The sequence below is a fragment of the Grus americana genome, chromosome 1 (assembly GCF_028858705.1).
Source record: "Grus americana isolate bGruAme1 chromosome 1, bGruAme1.mat, whole genome shotgun sequence".
Classification (NCBI taxonomy): domain Eukaryota; kingdom Metazoa; phylum Chordata; class Aves; order Gruiformes; family Gruidae; genus Grus; species Grus americana.
This window is the reverse complement of record NC_072852.1, coordinates 40765070-40788549: the sequence shown is the minus strand read 5'-3', so window position 1 is coordinate 40788549 and position 23480 is coordinate 40765070. Positions and strand designations below refer to the sequence as shown.

Sequence of the window (23480 nt, the reverse complement as noted above, 5' to 3'; positions counted from 1 at the left end):
GGCAATTTTGTACCAGACCCTCAGGTCAGACTGAAATTTCAGTCACTTTCAGGAGGGCACATGCCAGAGTTAAGAATATAATGCCCAAAAGTGTTGCCTTCATCCCGGATCCTGACCGTGTCAGTATAAGTTATTGTATGATAACATTTAATTGAGGAGACTCATTGTCTTTTAGTGCTAAGTAGGCATAAATTAGCCTGGATCTTGTCAGAAGAAACTTGGGGAAAGAGTATAATCTTGTCCTGTTCCTTTAATTTTCCATAAGCATCTAGATTTGGCCACAGGATACTGAACTGGATGTGTCTCCAGTCTGGTCCACTCCTGCTTTATGCTTTTACAAATCCAGTACAAACAAGGTGGTAATAGAGAGCACAGAGCATGTTTGTGATGTGCTGCTCATTCTAAAGCAAGTGCTCTCAGGGTCCCATCGAGCATTTCTATACATTATCTTTCACTGATTGAGATAGAAATCCCATTCCTAAAGTGACAGATTCTGGATTGCTGACTTTTCTCTTGATAGAAAGAGGCAAATGCACTCTCTTGTGCTACCTGATGTAGAAAAAGGTAGCCTATGTTACTCTTATTTAATTTTTACTATAATTGCCAAGGAACTAAGCTTCACACTAACACCAGCAATTGAGAAGCAGATCTCTTCGATGGACAGCAAGACAAGGTTCTTACGAAAAATGTGAGCTTTTTTCTTCCTCAGATACTTCTTGGGTTGTTTTGGGGGTTTTTTTGGATGAGTAGTCAGTCACAAAAAAACTTTATTGCTGCACAAGAAGCACCCTGAGATGAGGCTTAAGGACATATTTCTTCCCATCCACTTAGGAGGTTTCCTAAAAAGGTCCTGAAATCTCCAGCTGCAAGGCCAGGTGAGCCTTCTAAGCAGGCTGACACCAGACCAACAGAGTGAGTGCCGTGGTCTTCAGGCTTCCCCCAGAACCACAATATAGGACAATATAGCTGTTACAGACACACACACACACACACAGAGTGCAGCCTTTTATGACTATTTGTTATAGGACACAGTGGACCAAATTTAGACCTGGTAGAAGGAAATGTGACTCTCCTGAAGATAAAGGAGTTATTGTCCCTGGATATGATGAACCACAATCCCAGCACACTAAATCTGTAAGAATTTATTACCTCCCAACAGGCTATTTAAGATCTTCTCTTTCATCTGAAGCTAGATATTTTTATGGCTGTTTCATTTCTCTGTGTTTTATCAGTGAGCTCTTAACACACTATTTAACAACATCTCTATTAATGTAATCTGATCCCTGGCTCAAGTATGTTTCATAGAATGGTTTGGGTTGGAAGGGACCTTAAAGATCATCTAGTTCCAACCCCCCTGCTGTGGGCAGGGACACCCTCCACTAGACCAGCTGCCCAAAGCCCCATCCAACCTGGCCTTGAACACTTCCAGGGAGGGGGCATTCACAACTTCTCCAGGCAACCTGTTCCAGCATTGTCATGAACCTCACAGTAAAGAATTGCTTCCTAATATATAATCTAAATCTACCCTCCTTGAGTTTAAAGCCATTACCCCTTGTCCTATCACTACATGCCCTTGTACACAGTCCTTCTCCAGATTTCCTGTAGGCCTCTTCAGGTACTGGAAGGTAGCTATAAAGTCTCCCCAGAGCCTTCTCTTCTCCAGGCTGAGAACTCTAAGCCTGTATTCACAGGAGAGGTGCTCCAGCCCTCTGATCATCTCCATGGCCCTCCTCTGGACTCACTCCAACAGCTCCATGCCATTTTCATGTTGGGGGCCCCAGAGCTGAACACAGTACTCCAGGTGAGGTCTCATGAGAGAGGAGTAGAGGGGAAGAATTAGCTCCCTCGACCTGCTGGTCACGCTTCTTTTGTTGGCAAGCGCACACTGCTGGCTCATGTTGAGCTTTTCATCAACAAATGCCCCCAAGTCCTTCTCCTCAGGGCTGCTTTCAATTCATTCTCCGCCCAGCCTGTATTTGTATTTGGGATTGTCCCGACCCAGGTGTAGGACCTTGCACTTGGCCTTGTTGAACTTCATGCGGTTCGCACGGGCCCACCTCTCCAGCCTGTCAAGGTCCCTCTGGATGGCATCTCTTCCCTCCAGCGTGTTGACCGTACCACACAGCTTGGTGTCGTCGGCAAATTTGCTGAGGGTGTACTCGATCCCATTGTCCATGTCACCAACAAAGATGTTGAACAGTGCCGGTCCCCGTACTGACCCCTGAGGAACACCACTTGTCACCATTCTCCACTTGGACATTGAGCCTTTGATCACAACTCTTTGAGCATGACCATCCAGCCAATTCCTTATCCACCGAGTGGTCTATCCATCGAATCCATGTCTCTCCAATTTAGAGACAAGGATGTTGTGCAGGACAGTGCCAAATGCTTTGCCCAAGTCCAAGTAAATGACGTTGGTTGCTCTTCCAGCAATGTCCTGGATTGCTTATGCCCTGCTGTGTTGTCCCTCCAACAGATATTGGGGTGGTTGAAGTCCCCCAAGAGGACCAGGGCTTGTGAATGTTTAAGTGAATATATTTTGATTTTATGCTCGCTAAATTTTCTCAGAAGCAAGTTAGCATTATCCTCATAACTCAGGGTCATTGACTTAGACAAGCAGTTTCGCACTCTTTATACCGTGCTGATGGATCTCTAGGGACGCTCACAACGACCTTCCTATTTCTGCAACAACTCCCTTTCTCACTTACCCGGGATCCTCAGACCAGGCTGTCAACTTTCAGTGTAGTGATGGCTTCACAGCTCCAAACCAATGCTCGTCTGCTGTATTGCTCAGGTGTGCCATGGCTGGAGCGAGCCAGTCTGGGAAACAGAAAAAATGGTGTTCAGATCTGTTACATCTCCATATGTCCCCTCTCAAAACATTTCTCTGTTTCGATGACAAAGCTGGAGCAGTTTTGTAACTGCTCAGGATGTCTGTCTAATACAAAAGGAGGCAAAGAGAAGTTTTTGCATTTTGAAAATGCCAAGGTAGAAAGGGTAATTTAAATTGAAGAATCCTATAATACTTCCAGCTGAATTAAAGCTCAGCTGTGTGATAAGAGCAGATCTCAGCTGACGCATCAAGATCTGACAATCCCATTAGTGTAAAAAATTGAGAAAAAGGGCAAAAGAATGAAAACCAGTCAGTACTGATGGAAAATCAAATTGACAGTGGAAAAGGAAAGCAAATATTTTACGGTTTTTACATCGTAAGTTATAAATACTTACTGATAAATAAAGAACAGTCAAAATGTGTGACACTGTTTTTCTTTGAGAAAAAAGTTGCCTTTCTTTCTAGACCATAACCATATTCCCAGTGTGATGTCTGACTCATGGATATTTAATTCTCTTTATGCAGCTCTGGTTAGGACGGAAGAATACTTGCTTGGATCCTCAGAGCAGCAAGCTGGCCTTTGACCCTAAATAGGAAGTTTAAAATAAAAAAAAAATATTTTCAGCTTAAGTCAACTGGCTCAGTCAGAACTTAGTAACTTCCTAAGTCAGAACTTGCCAGAAACATCCGAAGCCTTCTGGGACTGTGTAACATAGTTCCCTTCCCTCTCTTCTCCACTACATATTGTCTGCTAAGGAGATACAGAAGCGAAGAAAGGGACCCCAAGGTACCACATGGAAGTACTGGCCACCAGGCGTCACGTGAAGGCCCTATATCTGGGTCTTCTTCGAAACAGAAGATTTTAACCTAAATTATTTCATGAGTAAAATTTGACTGACTTCACAGGAAGGATTTGAACTTGAGGAAACATTTAAATTTCACTATGATACTAACACAGAGAAAGAAAATGCTTCAGTGATATAGTTGGTCTCTGCTGAGAATTATAGCGTTCTTTGACTCACATGAGGAAGTTTTAGGAAATTCAAGCATGTGGAACGTATCCAGAATATTTCTTTTTTGATCTCAGAAACCACTAATCAAAATTAAAATTGTATAATTTCACTATGTGTGACTCATTTTTCACCTGCAGAGAGAAATGCTAAGATAATACTCAAAGCAAATCTTCACTGTGTAAATCCAACATTTCATTCTTTAAAGGTGAATTGATGTTGAATGCCTGACTTTCATTTTTAATGTAGTAATTGTGTTATGTTCAACACACTGACTTGTCCAAGAAATTTAGCCAAAAACCTCTGGAACCTATTTTGAATGTAGTTGAGGAAAGGTGGTACTTTGCTTAAGAGCAGCATTTAAGATGCATAAATTTTCCTTTGGACTTATTCTTTAATGTGATGCAAGTAGATTGCAGAGATTATCATTCTGGGAAAAAAACAATTAGCGAAGAGTCCCAGAGATCAGTCATCTTCAGAACTGAATATGTTGAACAAGGAGTTCATTTGAACTGCTTTTGTTTTTCAGACACTGCAAATGGATGTAAACAAGCTGAATATCACATTGCTTCGGATATTTCGCCAAGGAGTGGCAGCAGCACTGGGACTGTTACCTCAGCAAGTTCATATCAACAGACTCATTGTAAGTACCAAATGGCTGTGAATAATAAAATGTACCCGGTTATTTTGAATTCTCTTAAATTTGTTTGCCTGTCACTATGGAAAAGTGCAATAAAATAGGACAGAAAATACTTTTTTCCAATATTTTAACTGCACTGCAGAAAAATAGATATCCGTTACAAAATTATTTAAATTTTCTTTTGAAAGGAAACCATTAGAAGGAAAGTTACAGTCTAAAGAAAAATTAAGTCAGATAAATCTCTTTTGTGTCCTATTCATAAGCACATTGCTTATCCCTCAGTTTTAATTCCAATGCAGTTCTACATCACTTACATTAAGAAACACTTATTCACGTTTTGTTTCTCAAAGGTTGAGTGTTGCTCAAAAAATACATGTGATTCTGCCTTTCAAAGGCACCTTCACAATTTATCCTCAGACTTTCCATTAGTAAATTAAATGTCTTCTCACAATATTAATACCCATGTTTTGCTATTTAGCTGTAACAATCTATGCTCAGAAATGATCTTGTAGACTATGGTATCGTATTTGCAAAAGATGACGACAAATTTGCTTCTAGCAACAAAGACTTTTTAAAAGCAATTGTCACTGTATGTTTTTCTGTGTATGGTTAAGAGCATACATTCTTAACACTGTTGTCTTAAACAGTTTTGCCATGAAGCAAAAAAACCAACAACATGTGTGTATTGCTAGCATTCAATTCACGTTGCAGAGGGAAGAAGAGTTATTTTATTTTATTCTACATAGAGGTTGAATATGAGGGAACAAAACTGACAGGTTCAGCATAAAAGTATTTCCTGCCTTGATAGCTTGATAGGATTGTATACATCAAAAAGGATTATAAAACTCCTTCAAATAATGTCTCTGTGAGAAAAGATCAGATGAGAAGTACAGCGGAAAAGATCAATAGGAATGCAATGCAGCCCTTTTCATGTTCGCCAGGGATGTCACTCATTCGTAACAAGTGATGCTAAATCTCCTTTGTCCCCTGCATTAACCAGAATGAAAGGTTGAAAGACATATTCAGAGAAAAGCACAATTAAAGGAGAATCATTCCAGAGTTTGCGATGTGCATTTCAATATATTCACTTAGTAGCTTTCTTACTATGCTCTATAGAAATTATGTGACTAAGCAGAAGAAATATGCTGTTTATTTTCCTACTGGATCCGTAGCTTTTCCCTTTCTCCTCTCATTTGTGATGTAAGGGAAGAGGTAGTGTCATTTTGCACCTGCATATAGCTCAGAATACTGTAAGTGCTATTAATTAATTAGTCTTCTCAACATCTGTAAAAGTCTGCTATGATATTTTAGTGATATATGAAAGAAAGCAAACTATTGCCCTATTTGCTCTAAAAATCACACACAGTCAAAATTCCCAAGGAAGAAAAATATATCTTCAAAGACATTTTTCCCACTTTGCATCCTTCTAACATGAGACAGTTCCTCTCATGCAGAGTACTGACAAGCAAGGAGGGCACATCAAAATTCAGCTTGCCTCACTTCAGCCTAGTCCAAGCTACTCATCTAGGCTCCCTGTAAAAGCAATGTAGAGAAGGGTAACTGGAAGAGGAGAGGCATTGAGATCCCAACTATTTTAGGATGGATTAAATCATTCCCTAGAGATGCCAGTTTCTCTCCGTTGACTTTGGAGGTAGTTTAGATGACTGAAGTGAGGTAAGCTGAATCCCTCCCAAGGACGTGGTTGGGCACAGGGAGAGCAGAGGGCCTGCTAGCCTCTTACGTATAACAACACATAGTGTGCCAGGAAATATTAACTGGGCATTTCCAGTGTCTCCTCAACCTTTCCAGTAAATCCTCTTCTCATAAAGGCCTTTTAAGGGGCAGAGGAACTCCTAAACAGAGGAGGCATGGAACACTGGCAATGCTGCATCCCCACCAAGCCTTGCCTTCTGCCTGCCACCTACGCCCAGAACCAGCCACCTACCCACATCAGAGACTGAATAGGACCACGGCCTCAAATCAGCTTCTTAGCTTGACAACAGTCTCTGCCCTGAACTGACACTCCAGACCTGTAGGTCTGTTTTCACTCCTTATAACCCTCCTGATAAGAACAGTCCCACTGAAAAATGCCCAGTCCCTCCAGGAGCCGATATCCTTTCCAGTCTTACCGAGCAGATCGACCAGCAGCACATGTGAGAGCACGCAGGGCAGCTTTAGAGTAAACACGTTTGTCCCTTTCTGTGCAGCACTACTCCTGAATGCAAAACTAGATATTTTAAGAATAGCAAAAGATGTCTTTTTCTTCAGTAAAGATAAAGATGCACATTCAAGGCGAGGCGAAGGAGGTGGGGGAAATCAGGATTATCCCCGTTTGAACTGATCTCTCCCATCCCATAACGATGAATAGCAAATAACCAGTCTGGTGAGGTTCTCGCCTGCACAGGCAGCAATGCAGGTAGTAGGTCCATGCTCACCTTGCGTGTGGAACCCTCCAGGTCTGGACTCTACATCACAGCCTCAGCTAAGTTGGCCATAGCCCTGGGGAACCCAGGTTCCCACACCCTGTTTGGACATCAGCACTGTCTACAGCACCGGTCTCAGTTGCTGTTCTAGTCTATCACAACCAGAAGAACCCTCTGGCAGCCTCTCCTTCTGCTCCCTTGCAACAGAGTGAGCATCATTGACATCTCTAATACAGCAGCCCTTGGGCTACCAGGACTGCATCAAAGACACCAGGGCAGGAACTAATAAATGGGGGAGGAGGCCTTCTCAGCTTACCCATTAAATGTAAACAAAACTGGTTTGGTCCTTTCATTTTGGTGTGCCATTTTAAGGACTTGCACTGCAGTCAACTAAAAGGATTTTATAATTTGTTGTGGTATGTGTCTGCAGTGTGTTGACACAGGATTAGAAAGCAGTGCCAAAATACCACAGTGTTATATTAAACATTCCTGTTTCAGGACCACCTTCTAAAACAGGGCTGCATTTCAGCTCAGATCAGATGAACTATCTGCTAAAATCCCTGCTGGCACTTTGCCCTTGAGCCCATACCATGGCTCCTCCCCTCACCATCTTACATTGACCTGTCTTGTTTAATGGTACTAGACTCAGGAGGAGGGTATCTATCTTGTCAATCGTGAGTGAGACAAAGCACACATGCCCACATATGGTATTTGCATTTTCTTGCACAGTCAGCTGGGATATAAGGAGTTGGGGAACAGGTATACTTTCCTCACAGAGCAGGTTGCAGCCTTTTTATTCCATACTTCTGTTTTTGGAATTATAGTTACAATCTATAGACAGCAGAGATTATCTAATCTCAGACCCTTCCTATGATTCTGCTTTTTTTTTTTTTTTAAATTTTCCTAGGGGAAGAAGAACTGTGTGGAACTATTTGTGTCCCCACTGAACAGAAAGCCAGGAATTTCTGAGGCGCTCCCATCTGAAGAAGTGCTGCGTTCCCTTAATATCAACATTTTGCATCAGAGTTTATCCCAGTTTGGAATAACAGAGGTCTCCCCTGAGGTTGGTTATCAATTTTCTAACCTGTAGTTTGTTACAAATCAGGCAGTTATTACATCTCTGCTAGTTTCAGGCTGAGGTTCTCAAGCATGAGGCAAGAAGTGTATAAACTAAGATGGCATTACTGCTATAAGGCAATTATACAGCTAGCCCTATTAAATTACTTTAATAGTGCTTCATTAGGCTATTTAAGCATTAATATCCAGGTCCTCTTCACACAGCTGGGCTACTATTGAAATCAGAGTTTAGATTCTAAGCATGCATCAATTGCCTTAAAGGAAGAGGGCTCAAGGTCTATTGGTCTGTTAATGCGGATTGGCAGGTATAACAATTTCAGTAGAGAGATAAATGAAATGCAGATGTCAGGTGTGAGCATTACTACCTCTGTAACTTGTGTCTGACATGATTTTGAAAAACTGAATATTTACATTGTACCTGTGCTTCTTTCTATTATCAGGAGAACTGAGAGATTTATTTTGTTTACCTACTCCAAAAAGAGGGCAAAAGTAAAACTTGTAGCTATTATTTACATGACTACATCCATATTTTGGGAGAAAAAATGTAAATCTATTTCAACGCAGAGACTGCACTGCCATCTCCATAACGTCCCAGACATTACCAGTGAGATGGACATCTAATTTTGGGCTGACCACTTGAGCTATGCACAGCAAATGAAAAAAAGCTAAGGCCTTTAGGAAAGGAAATCAGTGAGCTCATGGACATGGTCACATCACATTGCATTTTATTCAGTGTCTTAGAAGTCCTTAGCTACACATAAAGACCCTCAGAATTCAGCAAGGTCCAAATAACTTCAAAAATGTTATCAAGAGTCTCCATTTTCCATGGAAGCTCTCATTTTGACAAAGGAGATGACTATGTCCAAAAAAGTGGAAAAAAAGGAGAGGTTCTGATAAGAACTTGTATTTCTACTGATTAGAAATGCTTTTGCTCAGTTTAAGTATTCTAACTCTGTTTAAGAATCTGGAAGATGTCTTTGGTACAAAAAATGAAATATAAAAACAAGGCCAATTTAATGCAATTTTTTGTATTTCTACTGATTAGAAATGCTTTTGCTCAGTTTACGTATTCTAACTCTGTTTAAGAATCTGGAAGATGTCTTTGGTACAAAAAATGAAATATAAAAACAAGGCCAATTTAATGCAATTTTCTATGCTCTACTACAGCAGCCTGCCACTATGAAAATGAGCGGATTCTCTGGTTTTAGCTGTTCTAATACAAAATGAAGCCAAGCAGTGCTGTCCAAATGTCAAATCAGGTCTTTGTATCACTCATCAGTGACCTGAGCTAAGCTTCCTTTAGGTCAGAATTTCCTTTGTTACTGAAGCATATGAGTCTGACGGTTGTGAGAGATGCAATTATCTGTTCCAAGTACTTCAGTTACAAATAACACTTCAGGTAGACATGGGACAAGAACATATATGAATAATAGATGAATGGAGAAATGTCATCAAGCTATGAAAAGATGCTGGGAAAAAACCACAGCGCTGAACTCAAGATCTCATCTTGAGTTAGATAGATTTCAATAATCTGAAGTGCTCAGATATTTGAATTTTCTCTCTGGAAAAAAAATGTAGACAACCAGATGGAATCATTTAGAACAGGATTGTTAGAAAGTTGTGCAGACTTTAACTCCTTCTAATACAGTTAGAGAAGCAAGAGATTATTTTAATGTTTCAGTTGCTAGCAGATTATACAGCTAAGGCCCTGATCCTGAAAAAATCATGCAGCTTTACACTAACAGGTATTTCTTTTGGATCTCAATAAATTGTTTACGTGTGTAAGACTTCACAGAAAACAACAGCTAAAAGACAACAACATATAATCTTTACTTGCTCAGTTACTAACCAGTTATTTACTCTTCTCTCAACTGGCTCCAAGAACAAATCGTGCCAAACTAAGTAGGAGCAAAGAAAATCAAAACAAGCAAACCTTTGAAGGAAGATATAGTTATACAAAGCTTTACATAGCTTTGACAAATTATTCTACCCATTGTGTGTGTACATTCCTGAGCTATCAATCCTAATTAAATCATGAGCCAATAAATTGCACACTCTTCCACCAAGAAGTCTGAATGCTTCACAATCAGTATTATATGTGCACTATCAGTGTATCTGTGCAGAAAGGAAACATTGTCTGCATCTTTCTAGGTGGGTGGCTGGCAGAGAGGTGTTAGGGCGGGAATTTCTCTCCTTTTTTAGCTGCCTATTTCAGTATGAGCTGCCTAAGCCTTGTAAGTCTACTGACTGTCTCTACAGTAAACAGAAAGAAAGAGACGTTCAGCAGGCAGTTCATCCCATCTCTGAGATACTTCTCCTAAAATTGCTTGGTTGACCTTTTCTAACAAGGCTTAGCTTAAACTAGCCCCCCCGGCTGTAGAGGGTTAATGGTGGGGGAGGTTACCCTGTCCTAAGAAACTTTACCAAGCTTATGTAGGAAAACCCAAGTGGAAAACTGAAGCTCTCTGCTTAAAGTCTCAGCCCATGCGGTACCATAAACAGCAAAAGTCTCAGTGGATGTAGGTGACTGGAACTACATTTCCATTCATTCCAGTAATAATTTGCCAGTTCACATCTGCTGATGCATTAATCACCAACTGATCTATTTTCAGTTAAATCGCCTGCCTCAAATTTCATATCCTGGTTTCTTATTCTGCAGTAGCTGAAAGAGCAGATTCCCTATATGCCTTTGCTCTAGGAACCACTAGAGTCCTTTGCTGCCTGGTGTAGAATGGGATATGTACCTGTGGGAATGTGAAAATTTAATTTAATGGAGTCATTGCCATTTCAGGGATCCAGGGCAATGCAAATACCTTCTGTATGTCCTTTCTCTTCCAATGACCTATTGTAGTTGTAGCATTTGCTCTTTTATTACGGTCTAAAGTTTGTGTCAAATCGGGATTTAGGATTGTGTTCTGCTCCGTGGTGTGTATCAGCGCCACGAGCAGACTTCCCTAGAACGAACTACTGAATTAATGGTTGTTAATGGGACTAAAATCAATGACTCAGGCAGTCCATGTTATTATGGTTTGGGAATCCTGACTTCCTAATATCTTTAGATTGTGCTCAGAGAAAAAAAGAAACTACTACTGGATTCCAGAGCTTAGTAGAGTAAAAGAGAACCTGAAGTGGTTTGGAATGACAAAAATAACTGAAGTTACAGTAAGTAAAATAAGGGTTACTGTCTTTTGAGAGATAAGCTAACTGCCATCTGAGAGATGTGGCACTAAAGGAGAAATTTCCAGAGCTCATGCCAAAATTATGCAATCCCAAAATGTACCATTACGGACTCCTTGCACAAGGCCTTTGTTGGCTGCCTTTGAAGCGTGTGGTATTAACTTCTTAGAGAAGAAATCAAAGGAAGCAATCATGCACTTAAAGCGTACAGAAACCGTAAGTCATTGGAAGGACAAGTGATCAAAACCAATAGCTTAGAAATTACAACAGCCTAGACCGAGAGAGGCGCCCGGGAACAAAGCAGAGCACGAGGATGTGCTCCTGTGATCAGGCAAGGCAGACGTAGCGTTACACCTGCACGGGTGCACCCAGAGCACCGCAGCAGGGACAGGAGCCCTGCAGGCCTGCCAGCTTTGACATGAAATCACAACGCTGTATCGCGCACGTGCGTAAGGTACAGCCTTTGGGGAAGTTTTGTCACGGGCGATGCTGAACGGCTATTATCCGGTGTCCTGGGAGTCTGAAAGGTCACCCACGTTCCTGCATGTTTTCACTGGGGGTGGAAGTGATTCCTTGGCGGACTTTCCTAACCTGCCTTAGCTAACATAGTTAAAATAGCAGAAAAAAACAAAGCAACTCAGTGTGAACTTCGATGAACCAGTTTTAATCTCAAGTTCAATCCCCAGCTCCCTGTAAGCTTTCCTCTGAGCTCAGAACTACAGCTTGCCATGCTTTCATTAGCGTTTCACCTACTTTCCGGTGAAGACTTCCTTTTCCTGGCAGCTCCTGATACCTTGGCAGGATCTTTCAGTCACAGATTTTACAGTGGCTACTTCAGGTCAATGTCTCTCTTGTTGTTATCAAAAGCTGGCTGCTCATTTTACTTGTTTATAGAAATAATCTACTAGTTTTCTATAATAAGAACAGAAAGGCCAGAGTGGATTTTTAATGTCTTTTTAAAAAAAAAAATTAAAAAATTATAAAAAATCATTTTTCTAAACACATTTGTTCCAGTTCAGAGCAAAGCAGATACCTGTGCAGGCACTCTTCAGTAAGGTTAGCAATAGCGTGGGATTGTTCAGAATACATTGATTCTTACCCACCTTGAATTATGCTAAATTTAAACTGTTTAAATTAACCTGGCTAATTCTGCCTGAATGACTCACCCGATTGTGGAGACTCGTTAAGGAATGGAGTCAAACACTGGGGGATGATGTACATGATGATGAGCCTTCCTCCCTGTAGCCAGATTCGCTCTGGGACCTGATGGTGCCTGAGCTACTGGAACTCCCCTGCCATGCCACCTGCTCTGGTATTCCCCCACCCTTATCAGCTCTGGCTTTTTGCAGCTTAATTTGAGTTTACCCTCCTGCCCTCTGATGATGGCAGTGGTACCTTCCCATTCCTCAAAAAGTCTTAGTGGATTCTCAGCCAGGAAAAGGTTCCCAGCTGAGTGAGAGAAATGTGGGGTAACATCAGTCAGTTGGGACACAGCACATCTCTGTGCAGGAGGCTCGTTGCCTGTGGTCCTGGACACAACTCCTTTCCTTTTTGCTCTTTCCCTAGCATGTGGCCATTCTGCAAGCTTCTTTCCTGGACATCAACAATTTGTAGCGAGCGTGGCAGTTGCCATCTGTCTTATCAGTTCTCCCAGACCAAGGACCAAAGTTCTGAATGAGCAGCACTGACGTTTCAGAAAGCAATTCCTTATCGTAGGCATGAGATGACTCAGTTATTGTAGGTCACAGCCTCTTCTGTCATTAGGGAAGCAGCTTCAGCAATGATTCTGCTGTCCTGCAGTTAGATCTGGGGGAGAGATTTCCTTGGTTATGTGAAGGTACTACTGAAGTGTTTAAAAAGGGTGTGTTAGATATGTTGAAGTTGTGGCTTTTTTTTTTTTTTACCCTTTTTCAGCATTTGTTAATATTCTTTGAACTTGATTTTTAGAAAGACAAATCAGGTAAAGACAAATCTAAGATTAACTCTCTTAAATTCAGTTATGTTTATGAAGTCTATTATAAAATATTTTAAAAGTTTTCTGTAATAAATTACAGTTCATTAAAGTCTCTCACCCTTTGAGTCAAAAAAATCCTATTAGCTCTTCATTTACTTTTCAGTGTATTTGTCCTTTCAGTGAAGAGGTTCAAAAAAACCCCCCCATTTACTCACTCGCAAAAGGTCAGCACGGCCAATTCTCCTTCAGCTCCTGCTTTTTATCTAGATTTCCTCCTGAGAGATCTGAAACACCAGAAAGCCATCAGGTAACCCACCCAGGGTCAAACACTTATTTTATAGCTAATGGGCCAGAGCTGCAGCTGCTGCTGTCGCCGTGGGATTCCCACAGAGCTCAACAGGAGCAGTCCCAAGTGCGGAGCAGCTGCAGATTTGGGCTCTGAGCCAGCACTGGGTCCCGAGTCCTGTTCCGTGAGCACAGCAGAATAACCTTGCTGTGCTGAGGTAGCAGATTGCATGGAGAGCTGCACCTCGTTACAGTGGCAGCGCTGTTTGAGTATGTCTAGGAACATTTTTTGCAGAAATATTTGGCAAGATTTCCAGCTTGCCTTTGAAAGCCCTGGTTTTTCAGTTACTCACTAAACACGAGACTGACGCTTACAAACCTTGTTAAACTGTCAATACCTGCGATACTTTTAAGGCCAGATCATGAAACACTGCGTGATTTGACACACACACACACAAATACACTAATTTTACAAGGTCTGCTTCTGTAGTTGAGCAGAAGGGGGTAAAGGCTTTCCATTCTGGTGCCTGGGGCTATGACTTCCAAAGAAAACTCTTCTTTATTATGCTTTTTGTCCTCTCTTCCCTAGGCCATGATCTCCTCCTCCTCAGCAAGCCTTTCCACATGAATTCAACTTCATCAGGACTTTCTATGTCTGAGAGGCTGATGGACACAAGGAGTTTGCTTGATACATTAACTGTCCAAAAAAGCAGGCTAAGCAGTGGCTAAGCAGACTTTGGAGCATGAAGTGCCCATGTAAATAAAGTGCTGGAGGGTCCCTGCAGTTATACAGGTCCAGTGAGCAGCCACTCATCTTTAAACGGAGGAACTCTTACACAATGTCCCCAGAGAGGAAAAAAGGCCACCTTGAGACGGGTAGACAACTCACTAGTTAAACGAGAAGTTTAATTAAAGCCATTAGGGAATTTCAGTGAAAGGGAAACACCAAGACCTTGAACATTTACAGTAGAAACTAGAATTTAAGAAAGTCGTTTTTTCTCAGTCTGAGAACTGTACTGCAAATACACAATTAAGAAAAGGAAAGTAAGTAGATGAAAATTGGGAGAGCAATGTCTTTGAACTGCGGTCACGGAAACACAAGACGACATACTTTATTCTAAATAATACATTGCAGTTAGACTGAGGGTACATGTACTCTGTTTCTACTACCATATGTCTATTTGGAAACATAGTGAAATTCTGGTAATTTAATAGCCCAACCAAGTCCCCACACTGCAATAAAGCCAAAAATAAATGCTTTTACAATTATTATTATTTCATAATCCGCAGGAGTTCTGCAGGAATTCTGGAAATTTTAGTGTGCACAGCTGTTTTAGAAATGTACTATCAGCAGCAACCCAAAGATAATGAGATTACTTTAAGCATAATCAGAATTATAGAAAGATAGATAATGAGATTTCTTTCAGCATAATCAGAATTTTTTACGGATGCACGTGTATGTGGGTGTGTACTCTAAAGGTGACAGTGTCAGGGCTTCCCAGCTCATGAAGGCAAACCGGCAAGTCACCTGCTTGTCACTCCTGTGTCAAGTGTAAATAGTCCCGAGGCTGGTGCGTGGGTGCTGGGGCCAGAGATAAGCACTGGGGAGAAAGAGGCAGGGCGAGCGGTACCCGCAGCCCACGCAGGAGCGCTGCCCTTTTACCTGACGAGCCAGGTAGTTTCCAAGAAAGATTGTGCGTCTTGTTTGCTTACCTTCAACCAGCCCGTGACTCCAGGTGGAGGATTATCTCAGCAGCCGCGGAGGTCTTAGATCATCTCACGTAGCGTTAGGACCCACTGGGTCACGCGCACGCACGTACACGGACACACAGAGTGCAGGCGGGGTGCGTAGCCGAGGTGGGTATGCAAATAGCAGCGTTCAAAGTGAGTGCCATATACTGTGGAATGTGAACTGTGACAAAGCTGAGGAGGGTGATTAATGCCTGGCGAGAGCTATTTAATCTGCGCACGCTGCTGTGTAACTCTTTTTCTCTTCCTCTTTCTGTTTTATTGCTTAAAAAAGAAAAATGTTTTGCAAGGCCAGCATGAAGCAGACAAAATCTGGAGCAAAGAAGGATTTTATGCGGTTGTCATATTCCTCAGCATCTTTGTCATTCTAGTAACTTGCTTAATGGTAAGTTTCCTTTTCACCTTTTTTCACTGTTCTTTACTTCATGCTTTTCTCAGTCTGAAGGATAGAGTCGCACTTTCTTTGCATGACAGCTACTGAAAGCTACTGAAAGCTCAGCTACAAGGTAAGAGTTGGTCACTCCCATAATGCTGTGAAGCAAAACTTTGAAGAACCACATTTCTTGATATATCTTGAGTCCAGCTGAAGAATGTAATTAGAAGGAAACTGAAGAAATAAATAACGGGCTCTTAAATCTGCAGAGTGACTGTGTAGTGACATGAGTTGACTTCTCAACCTTCTTATCAAGGTTCCAGGATCCCTGAAGTTACATTAGCTGCCTGTATTCCAGTTTTAATGGATAGTAAAAACACCACCACATTGATACAATATTGTCAACGCACAGTTATTAGGAGTGTGTGTTGGTATTCATGTATTGAATATACAAATTTTAAACTGAAATGACTAGTGAGTATATGAAGGAGTTACCATATTTTTGAACAACTTTGCCATTCCCATCGTATGAGTTCAGTGACCAGGTTTCTGGGCATTAGATGTGCTTCTAATATGCTGAACATGAAACATGCAAGGGTCTTCACTCGGAAGATGAAGAACACTATACCACCACTGACTTTCACAGGGTAATTTTTGCATTTTTTCCAATGTTATATCTCATATGTTTTCCTTCTCTGAATTGTATATTTCTTCTGTGGTGCATAAACATAAGGATTTACTGAATTCTATGACAATTCTCAGCATTTATGAACATATAGTATCTTGGAGTCTTTTGAGATATTTTGCTTTCAAACACATTTAATTTTCTTTAACCTAGATGGATTTCCCACTTACAACCTTAAGATGGAAAGAATGTTTAAACTGAAGATATTAATAAACTATCACATTTATAACAAAATTTTATTTATGCTTTTAAAGTCTCCCTAAGATTTGTAAAGCACTTATTTTCTCACAAAATTTGTCGCTGTATATAATTTCTACTTCCTGGTCACCTCCATTTCTCCATGCCATCTCAAAAATAGGAGGGTAACTCTAGAAGTACTAACTTTTACTCAAATTTTTTACTTTGGACAAGAAGATATTTTGGTCATTACTGACTGTTTAGCTGGAATGGTATAGAAAATGCTGTCTGTCCTTGTCCTGGTACGACATAGTATTTTCATTAATTATTTGGAATGCATAGGTGGTACTGGGAATTGCAAGCATTGTGGAGGACAGTATCAGAACTTAAAATATTCTTAAGGTGCTGGAGAAAAAAAAATGCAGCTCGGCAGGGACAAGAGCTCTGATCACGTGCATCAACACAATGTAGGAAATACGTGGCAAAGCAACAGTTCTGTAGAAAAGGTTCCAGCAGTACCGCAGAGCACACGCTGAAGTAAATGAGTAACATCACATTGTTGAAAAAAATACACTTCTTGCCTTGGGATGTATAAATGAGGATATAATCTCTGAGATCTGCATCCAATTTGGCTTTGGCAGTAATTTGGTTATAGTACGGTGTCTTACTCATTCTCTGTGGTCTCTTGTGGGTACTACACTTGCAAAAAATGCCGGACAATTATAGTAGGGAGGAGATACAAGAGTGATCAGAGATACAGAAGACATGGAATAATTTGGTTTGATTATGACAGAGAAAAGAAGAGCAAGAATAAACATGATAGTTCTCAAACATGGAAAGATTTCAAAGGGTATGGTAAGGAAGAAGCTAACACTTTCTCCACTGGGGACTGGAAAAGGCAATTTTTTTGAAAGGGTGATTTGGCTGACTCATTAGAAAAAACTTTGTTACCACATGGGTCACTAGACCCTGGAGTGCATTGCTTGGGGAAGCTCGGGCGTTTTTACCCATTAAGGTTCTAGGCAACCATCTGTCAGGAATAGTTTGGGTATAGCTGATCTGGAGTTAGGGCAGAGGTAAATACTAGTAGGCTCTTTGAAGTCCCTTCCAGATGGATTTACTGTGATGCTGTGGTCTTTTCTGCAGGCATTCCCCTTTCTACCCCCTCCCAGGTCCAACCTGTATCTTTACGTGTGCTACTGTTTAGACTGTGTAAATGGCCACTGCCTCAGATTTTGCCAGGACCTGCTGATACATGAAGTATGTGCAATCTATAAGGCTAACAAACAGCTCACATCATTGTTTTTCATCCCATTTTATGTGCGTCAGAGTGGCAGATTTATGAAGTAGGAATTCAGTACTTCAAATTCAACCGTCGCAGTCTATGAGACCATTTAGCTTTAGCATAAGGCGTTAGGGCTCATCCTAAGTAGCTTTGGCTGTAGCAACCATATGAGACCACCAAAATGTGGCCTTTTTTTTAAAGTTACAGGGTAGGCACCTGTTTGTCCATATGCTTTTTGTAGTTTATAGGGTCCAAAAGCAGAAAGCTCAGACTGCATCTGTAGATGACTTGCATGTATCCTTTGAAGTATGGAGTAGGAAGTACTTAAAGTGATGATTATGACTGACAGTGCTCAGTATAAGGCAGCTGAATTATCAGTGTTATTGCTTTGTTCTGTGTAATTTCTACAGAAATTGCAGCCTCGTCTCTTAACTGGGTTTTACAAATCATGATGCTTCCCTGCACTGACAGCGCATTGTGTGTTAACAGCTTTTAGGCTTCTTAATGCTTGGCTGGATTTGAATAAATATCTGTCCTCTATACCTAAAAATCTACAGTGCAGAGTATTGCTAAACAGTGTAATACAGCAGCACATGAGCTAAAGTTGGACTTGTAAATTGTACCTCTGAGGTCGTTTTATGTATTTACTCAGCTAGTCCTCGTTGTAGTGGTATGGGAACTTCTTGCATCCCAGGAGCAATTCATCATATATGGAAGCCAACACACAGCTCATTGCTATCCTCATCAGGGACTGACCACAGGCTCACTTCCACTGGGAACATAGTACATCATTTATAAAGTTTGCCGAGCAAAGTGCTAAGTAAAAATAAATATCGTTAGCACTCCTATGTGTAAAACACGTCTCAGTATTTTTTTATTTTACATAGACAGAGAAATTACTGAGCCATCACCAAATTTACTAAATAACACACACTTTGACAGTGAGTTAAATTATTTGCTATCATATTTCTTACTAATTTTGCCTGTTTTAATAAACCAGTATGTTTGCATATTTTTTTTTTAATATGTATATATAAGTATCTGTTGAGTAGTCTGGAAGGATCACCTTCAGATTATGAAATATTTGTAGCTAGTTGTGATAAGAGAGTTTTCTAAATGTTTTTCGTTTTCCCACTAAAAAAAAAAAAATCAAAAAGTAGGATTTTTTTTTCATTTAAAATAAGGAAAGACATGAACTTCGAGCAACCTGACCTGTGAAAAATGTCCCTGCTTATGGCGGGGGGGTTGGACTTGGTGGTCTTTAAAGGTCCCTTCTGACCCAAACTATTCTATGAATCTATGATCCCATGAACTTTGCCTTGTCAACAAATTGTGAGGATCTAAATTTTTACTACTGACTGTGGTGTTTTATGTGTTATGAACAGTTATTTGATGTTTTGGGGAGATAGTTACTTAAATGATAAATATTTTTTTCAGCTTCATGATTGTATTTTGGAATTTCATTAACAAGAAGAATATTGAATACCAAAAAAATGCATTCCAGCATCAAATTTTCACATGACCTATCTCTTGTTCTTAAACTTACAAATTTCAGGATTCATAAAGTGGTGAAGGACTTCTGAAATCATTTTGATTATTGAATATATATAACTAACTAATATCAGCCTATCAACTTTGGCTTTTGCCAGTTTAAAGATTTAAATCAAAATTAACAATATATCTTTTTATCATACTGCAGGAGTGTATAAGCCAACTTGAAATTAGGGGGTTTGTCTCTAAACTAGTCCTAGATTGTCTGAATTCTTTTATTCCACTTCTACACAATTTTTTATAGTGCATTCCAGCCGTGGTATCTAAATGCCTCCCAGTAATGCATCAAACACCACAATTAACATCTGTGACATTTTTGGTCTTTCATCCCTTCCTCAGAGTTTGAGGGAAATGCTGATGGCTGATTTTCTTCTCATGTATACACATGCACAATAGCTCTGCTCACGCAGAGATGCACACACAGCCTCACACACATGTTGATAAGTACTTGTCAGAGGGAACGCTTTTAATTAGAGTCTTAATTTCTGTGGTTTCTGGGAGATTTTACTGTACAGTCCTGGGTGCCCTAAATCTCTCTAGGCAGATGAGTTTTCATATCACTGCTCCACATAACCATTGCCAAGATCTTAATTCTGGAGATACAGTTATTTCGTTGGGATTTCCTGTTGATCTCTGAATATGAATAAAAGCAGTTTCCACTGGTATTTTGAATGTGTAGGTAGGAGGTACTGGCCAAGCTAGGACGTAACACGTCAGCTTTCCTTTGCAGAAATCTGAGCAGAGATATAAGGAGTGAATATCATGCTGTCAGCACCCTGTCATTCTTCCATATAAGCTGAGTCAAAGAGGAGGCAGAAAGACGACTTATTTTCCTTTTGGACTATGGCTTTGAAGCCTAGGCTTAATACATGAAAAAATTACAGGTGACCCACCTTGTGTGTCCTGGAAAATAGTACTTCGTGTTGTTCAGTTGCCCCATGCCTCTTGATTATCCTCACAATTAATCTTCTGGCATATCAGTAGAACGTTAGTTTTCCTAGCTTAGGGGCTTCATATGTGTTTCCATCCATACTGACAGATGTGTTTAAACTGATTTAAAATATGAGCATAACTAAGTTCTTCCCTTTGCAGAGCTTGGTGATTGGGTTGATCACTGTGGTTTTGGCCATTTTTGTTTGTTTGACTTTCACCTGGAATTCATTAAAAATATGATGGCCCTGACCACACTTTCTGAGTTAGCTCAGTGTGTTAGCTTTTAGATCAAATGTGGTTCTTTAGCTTTATTTCAACTTCTGTTGGTGGCAGACTACCTTTTTTCCTAGGATCTAATGATAGAGTATTAAAAAAGGGTACGAAATAATACTCGTCCAGGTTTTTGGAAGTCAAAAACATAATTCCTTGGGTCTCCAAGGAATGAAACTATGTCAAAATATATCAGTGACAAGAAGGTATGGTTAACATTGTCATGACCGTGAATGTCTGAGCTGCATATCTGCAGGTTACCAGAAACAAAAGAGACCAAAGCAATCACTGGAGGAAAAGAGGGTTAAAATATTTCAAGCCTGTTTTATCTTTACTGGTACCTGTGTCCTTGCTTCACAGTAGGGCTGTTTTTTCTGCAAAATAATGGCAAAGAGCAGCTTATCTTATCCATGCAACTTAATTCTAAATTCCTCTGAATGAACAGATGGTTTACGTAGTTAAGTCTTGTTTAATGAGTGTATTCCTAATGACATTAGGTCAGTTCGCAGCTAAACCTCTAATGCTAATCCTTGAAAAAACAAACCGATCAGATATATCCAGTCTTCATAGAAAGCCATGGAATGACAGATCTTTTTGTGGTGCTAGGAGGGCAACAGCTGCCAAAGAGCTTCTGACTTGCAGCAGAAAAATGCTTTGGTCTAGGCTTTGTCTTTATGGCACTGCAAACCAGGATTCAATTTGAATGCTTTATGGCAACAGATAAAGCAGAGTAGAAGGTACAAGGGTATCTACAGACACCTTCAAAAAGCCATGTAAGTGCCTTTTGCCCACCTCCACGCACAATACTTACGATAGTAATTCTCATATGTTTCATAGGTTGTAAGGCACATTTTGAAAATAGCACAACCCTGGCTCAGAAATTGTTTTTGGATTCCCCTCCAGAGAGACAAGATGTGTTAAACAGGCATAACACAGCTTCCTCTGCAGTGACATTACCAACCACACGCTACCCACCAGCCCTTGCCAAGCCGGTGTCCAGCAATGTCAGTGCGGAGTTCAGTGGTAGAGGATCAGTACAACTTCTGAAAAGCTTTTGCTGCAGATATCTGACATCCAAGTTCATAAGCAATAGGCGGACTAGGAATCCTGGTATTACAGTACGTTCAGACATCAATGTCTCGGTGATTGTAAACCACACTTTTCTGAACAGATGCTTAAATAGCTTCATAGGCCACGCATCGCTTCAGCTTTATTCCAGAACAGGTTATGTTCCTCTGAGGATATTGAGGGATATCCTTATCCTGAGGAGTATTTCAGAGTAGTAGCATCCTACCGTTACAAAAGTGGCCGAGTAAAGTTTCTCAGTTCAACCATCAGCTCCCTGCAAAATGAGTAAGAGCTTTCAAGAACATCTGCTCTAAAACAAATTGAGGCTGCTATAATTAGAGACATGTACCTGGATGTATCATGAGCATGTATTTTATTTTGTACCATTGTCTCTCTTGTGTTAAAATTCTTACAATTTTTTTTACAATTACTCTGTTTATCAGTATTTCCTTCTTCACAGTGTCTTCTTTTTCCATTGTATGCTATTTGCCCCTTTAATAATACAACTGCTGGTATTACAAATAATTACTGGCTCACAATGAGAACTGTTAAAATCCCTACGCCCACGTGTACACACTGTGGTTTATGTAATGGAAATATTTATCCTGTTGTGGGAAATGCCATGTAACACAACTTGTGGCTTACCTTCTAGGAATGAAAGCCACGTATAGCAATCTTATCCAGCATTTGTTATACTTTCCTTGCCTTGTTTACCAGGGATATGAGATTGGGCTTTCCTTTCTCTTTCTGTAGGTTCTGTACAGATTAAAGGAGAAGATCCAGTTGTCACTGAGACAAGAGAAGGAAAAGAAGCAGGAGATCCACCTCTCACCCCTTCCCCTGCAGACATCTCAGTCTGAGTATAAGACCACCAACAGCATGGTCCAGCCTGAACAGGCTCCAAAGGTTGTCAATGTTGTAGTGGACCCTCAAGGCCAATGTGTTCCTGAGCTCAAACCTCCCCTATGTGCCAGTCCATCTCCTTTCAGAATGAAACCTGTGGGACTCCAGGAAAGGTAGGATGGTGCCCAGCACATTGAGGATTTATTCTGCTTTGTTATACTCATGCTGCATGATTTCATATGTGTCTTTGCTGTCAATCAATGGGAGACTTCACCACACAGACATCTGAGAAGTGTGATTTTGGTGTGCTAATGTCTATTTCATGGGTATTCTCTCCTTTCCTTTTCTTTTCATATGAGCAGAGGTCCAGAAGTTTGGACTGAGATTAACTGCAGTACTGGAATTCTTTTTGCTACTTTCTTTCTTCCCCTTTCCAACAATTACTCCAGAGAAATAATTTTTCATTTTCCATTGATTTTTGCCTGTTTTGATCCTGGAGATCCTGGCAGAGGGCACAGTGACTGGTTATGTTTTGCCAGAAAGATGTTCTCATTGTAAGTGAGTCCCTAGGACATGGGAAAGTTAGAAAGAAGAAATATTTACAGCAATTGAGTGCATTTACCAATCTCATACAGTGTTTCCATTATCACCTTTAGATATTTTTTCTTCTTAAATCCAGCTTTCCATGGTGGTCAAGATAGAGTCCAAGGTCTATAGGCTTTACAAAAAAAGAGAAAGAAGTGATTAGTAATGAAACCAACACTTGTGTGCGGCTCCTCAGAAATACTTGGGCACGAAACCTTGCCACCCATTCTACCTTTCAAAAACTGGGCCAGTGCTCTTTTTATAAAAAGCTAGTTATTCTTCCCAGAGGAGAATGCACACTGACATCTGTCTCTCTTCTGTTAGAAACCTATATAATTTCTTGCTTGATGGCTGCAGGCCGCTTTCATAAAGCATCAGTGTTCTGAATAACTAACGTAGCATGCAGCCGTCCAGCTGAACTCTTCTACCCCGGCACAGAAGATAAATGAAAGAACAGACGCCGTGCAGATGTGAGAGGGAAATCAGAATGAGAAGGAGAAAATGTCTGTGAGGGCTCTCAGAATGGAGCAGTAACCCTGATTCAGCTTGAACCACTGGATTT

At 40.6% G+C, this 23480-nt stretch overlaps 1 protein-coding gene across 3 annotated transcripts in view; it reads left to right on the top strand.

Moving 5' to 3' along the window:
- PTPRR (protein tyrosine phosphatase receptor type R) overlaps window positions 1-23480 on the top strand; it is a 152003-nt gene that overhangs the window by 71055 nt on the left and 57468 nt on the right. For 2 of the 3 annotated variants that reach the window (XM_054834320.1, XM_054834329.1), the window contains exons 3-6: window positions 4373-4486; window positions 7814-7969; window positions 15423-15533; window positions 22244-22506. In XM_054834320.1, coding sequence (XP_054690295.1) covers window positions 4373-4486; window positions 7814-7969; window positions 15423-15533; window positions 22244-22506 — 644 coding nt within the window. Of the gene's footprint in view, window positions 1-4372; window positions 4487-7813; window positions 7970-15156; window positions 15257-15422; window positions 15534-22243; window positions 22507-23480 lie in introns of those variants that run through there. The other variant, XM_054834339.1, reaches the window with a different exon arrangement.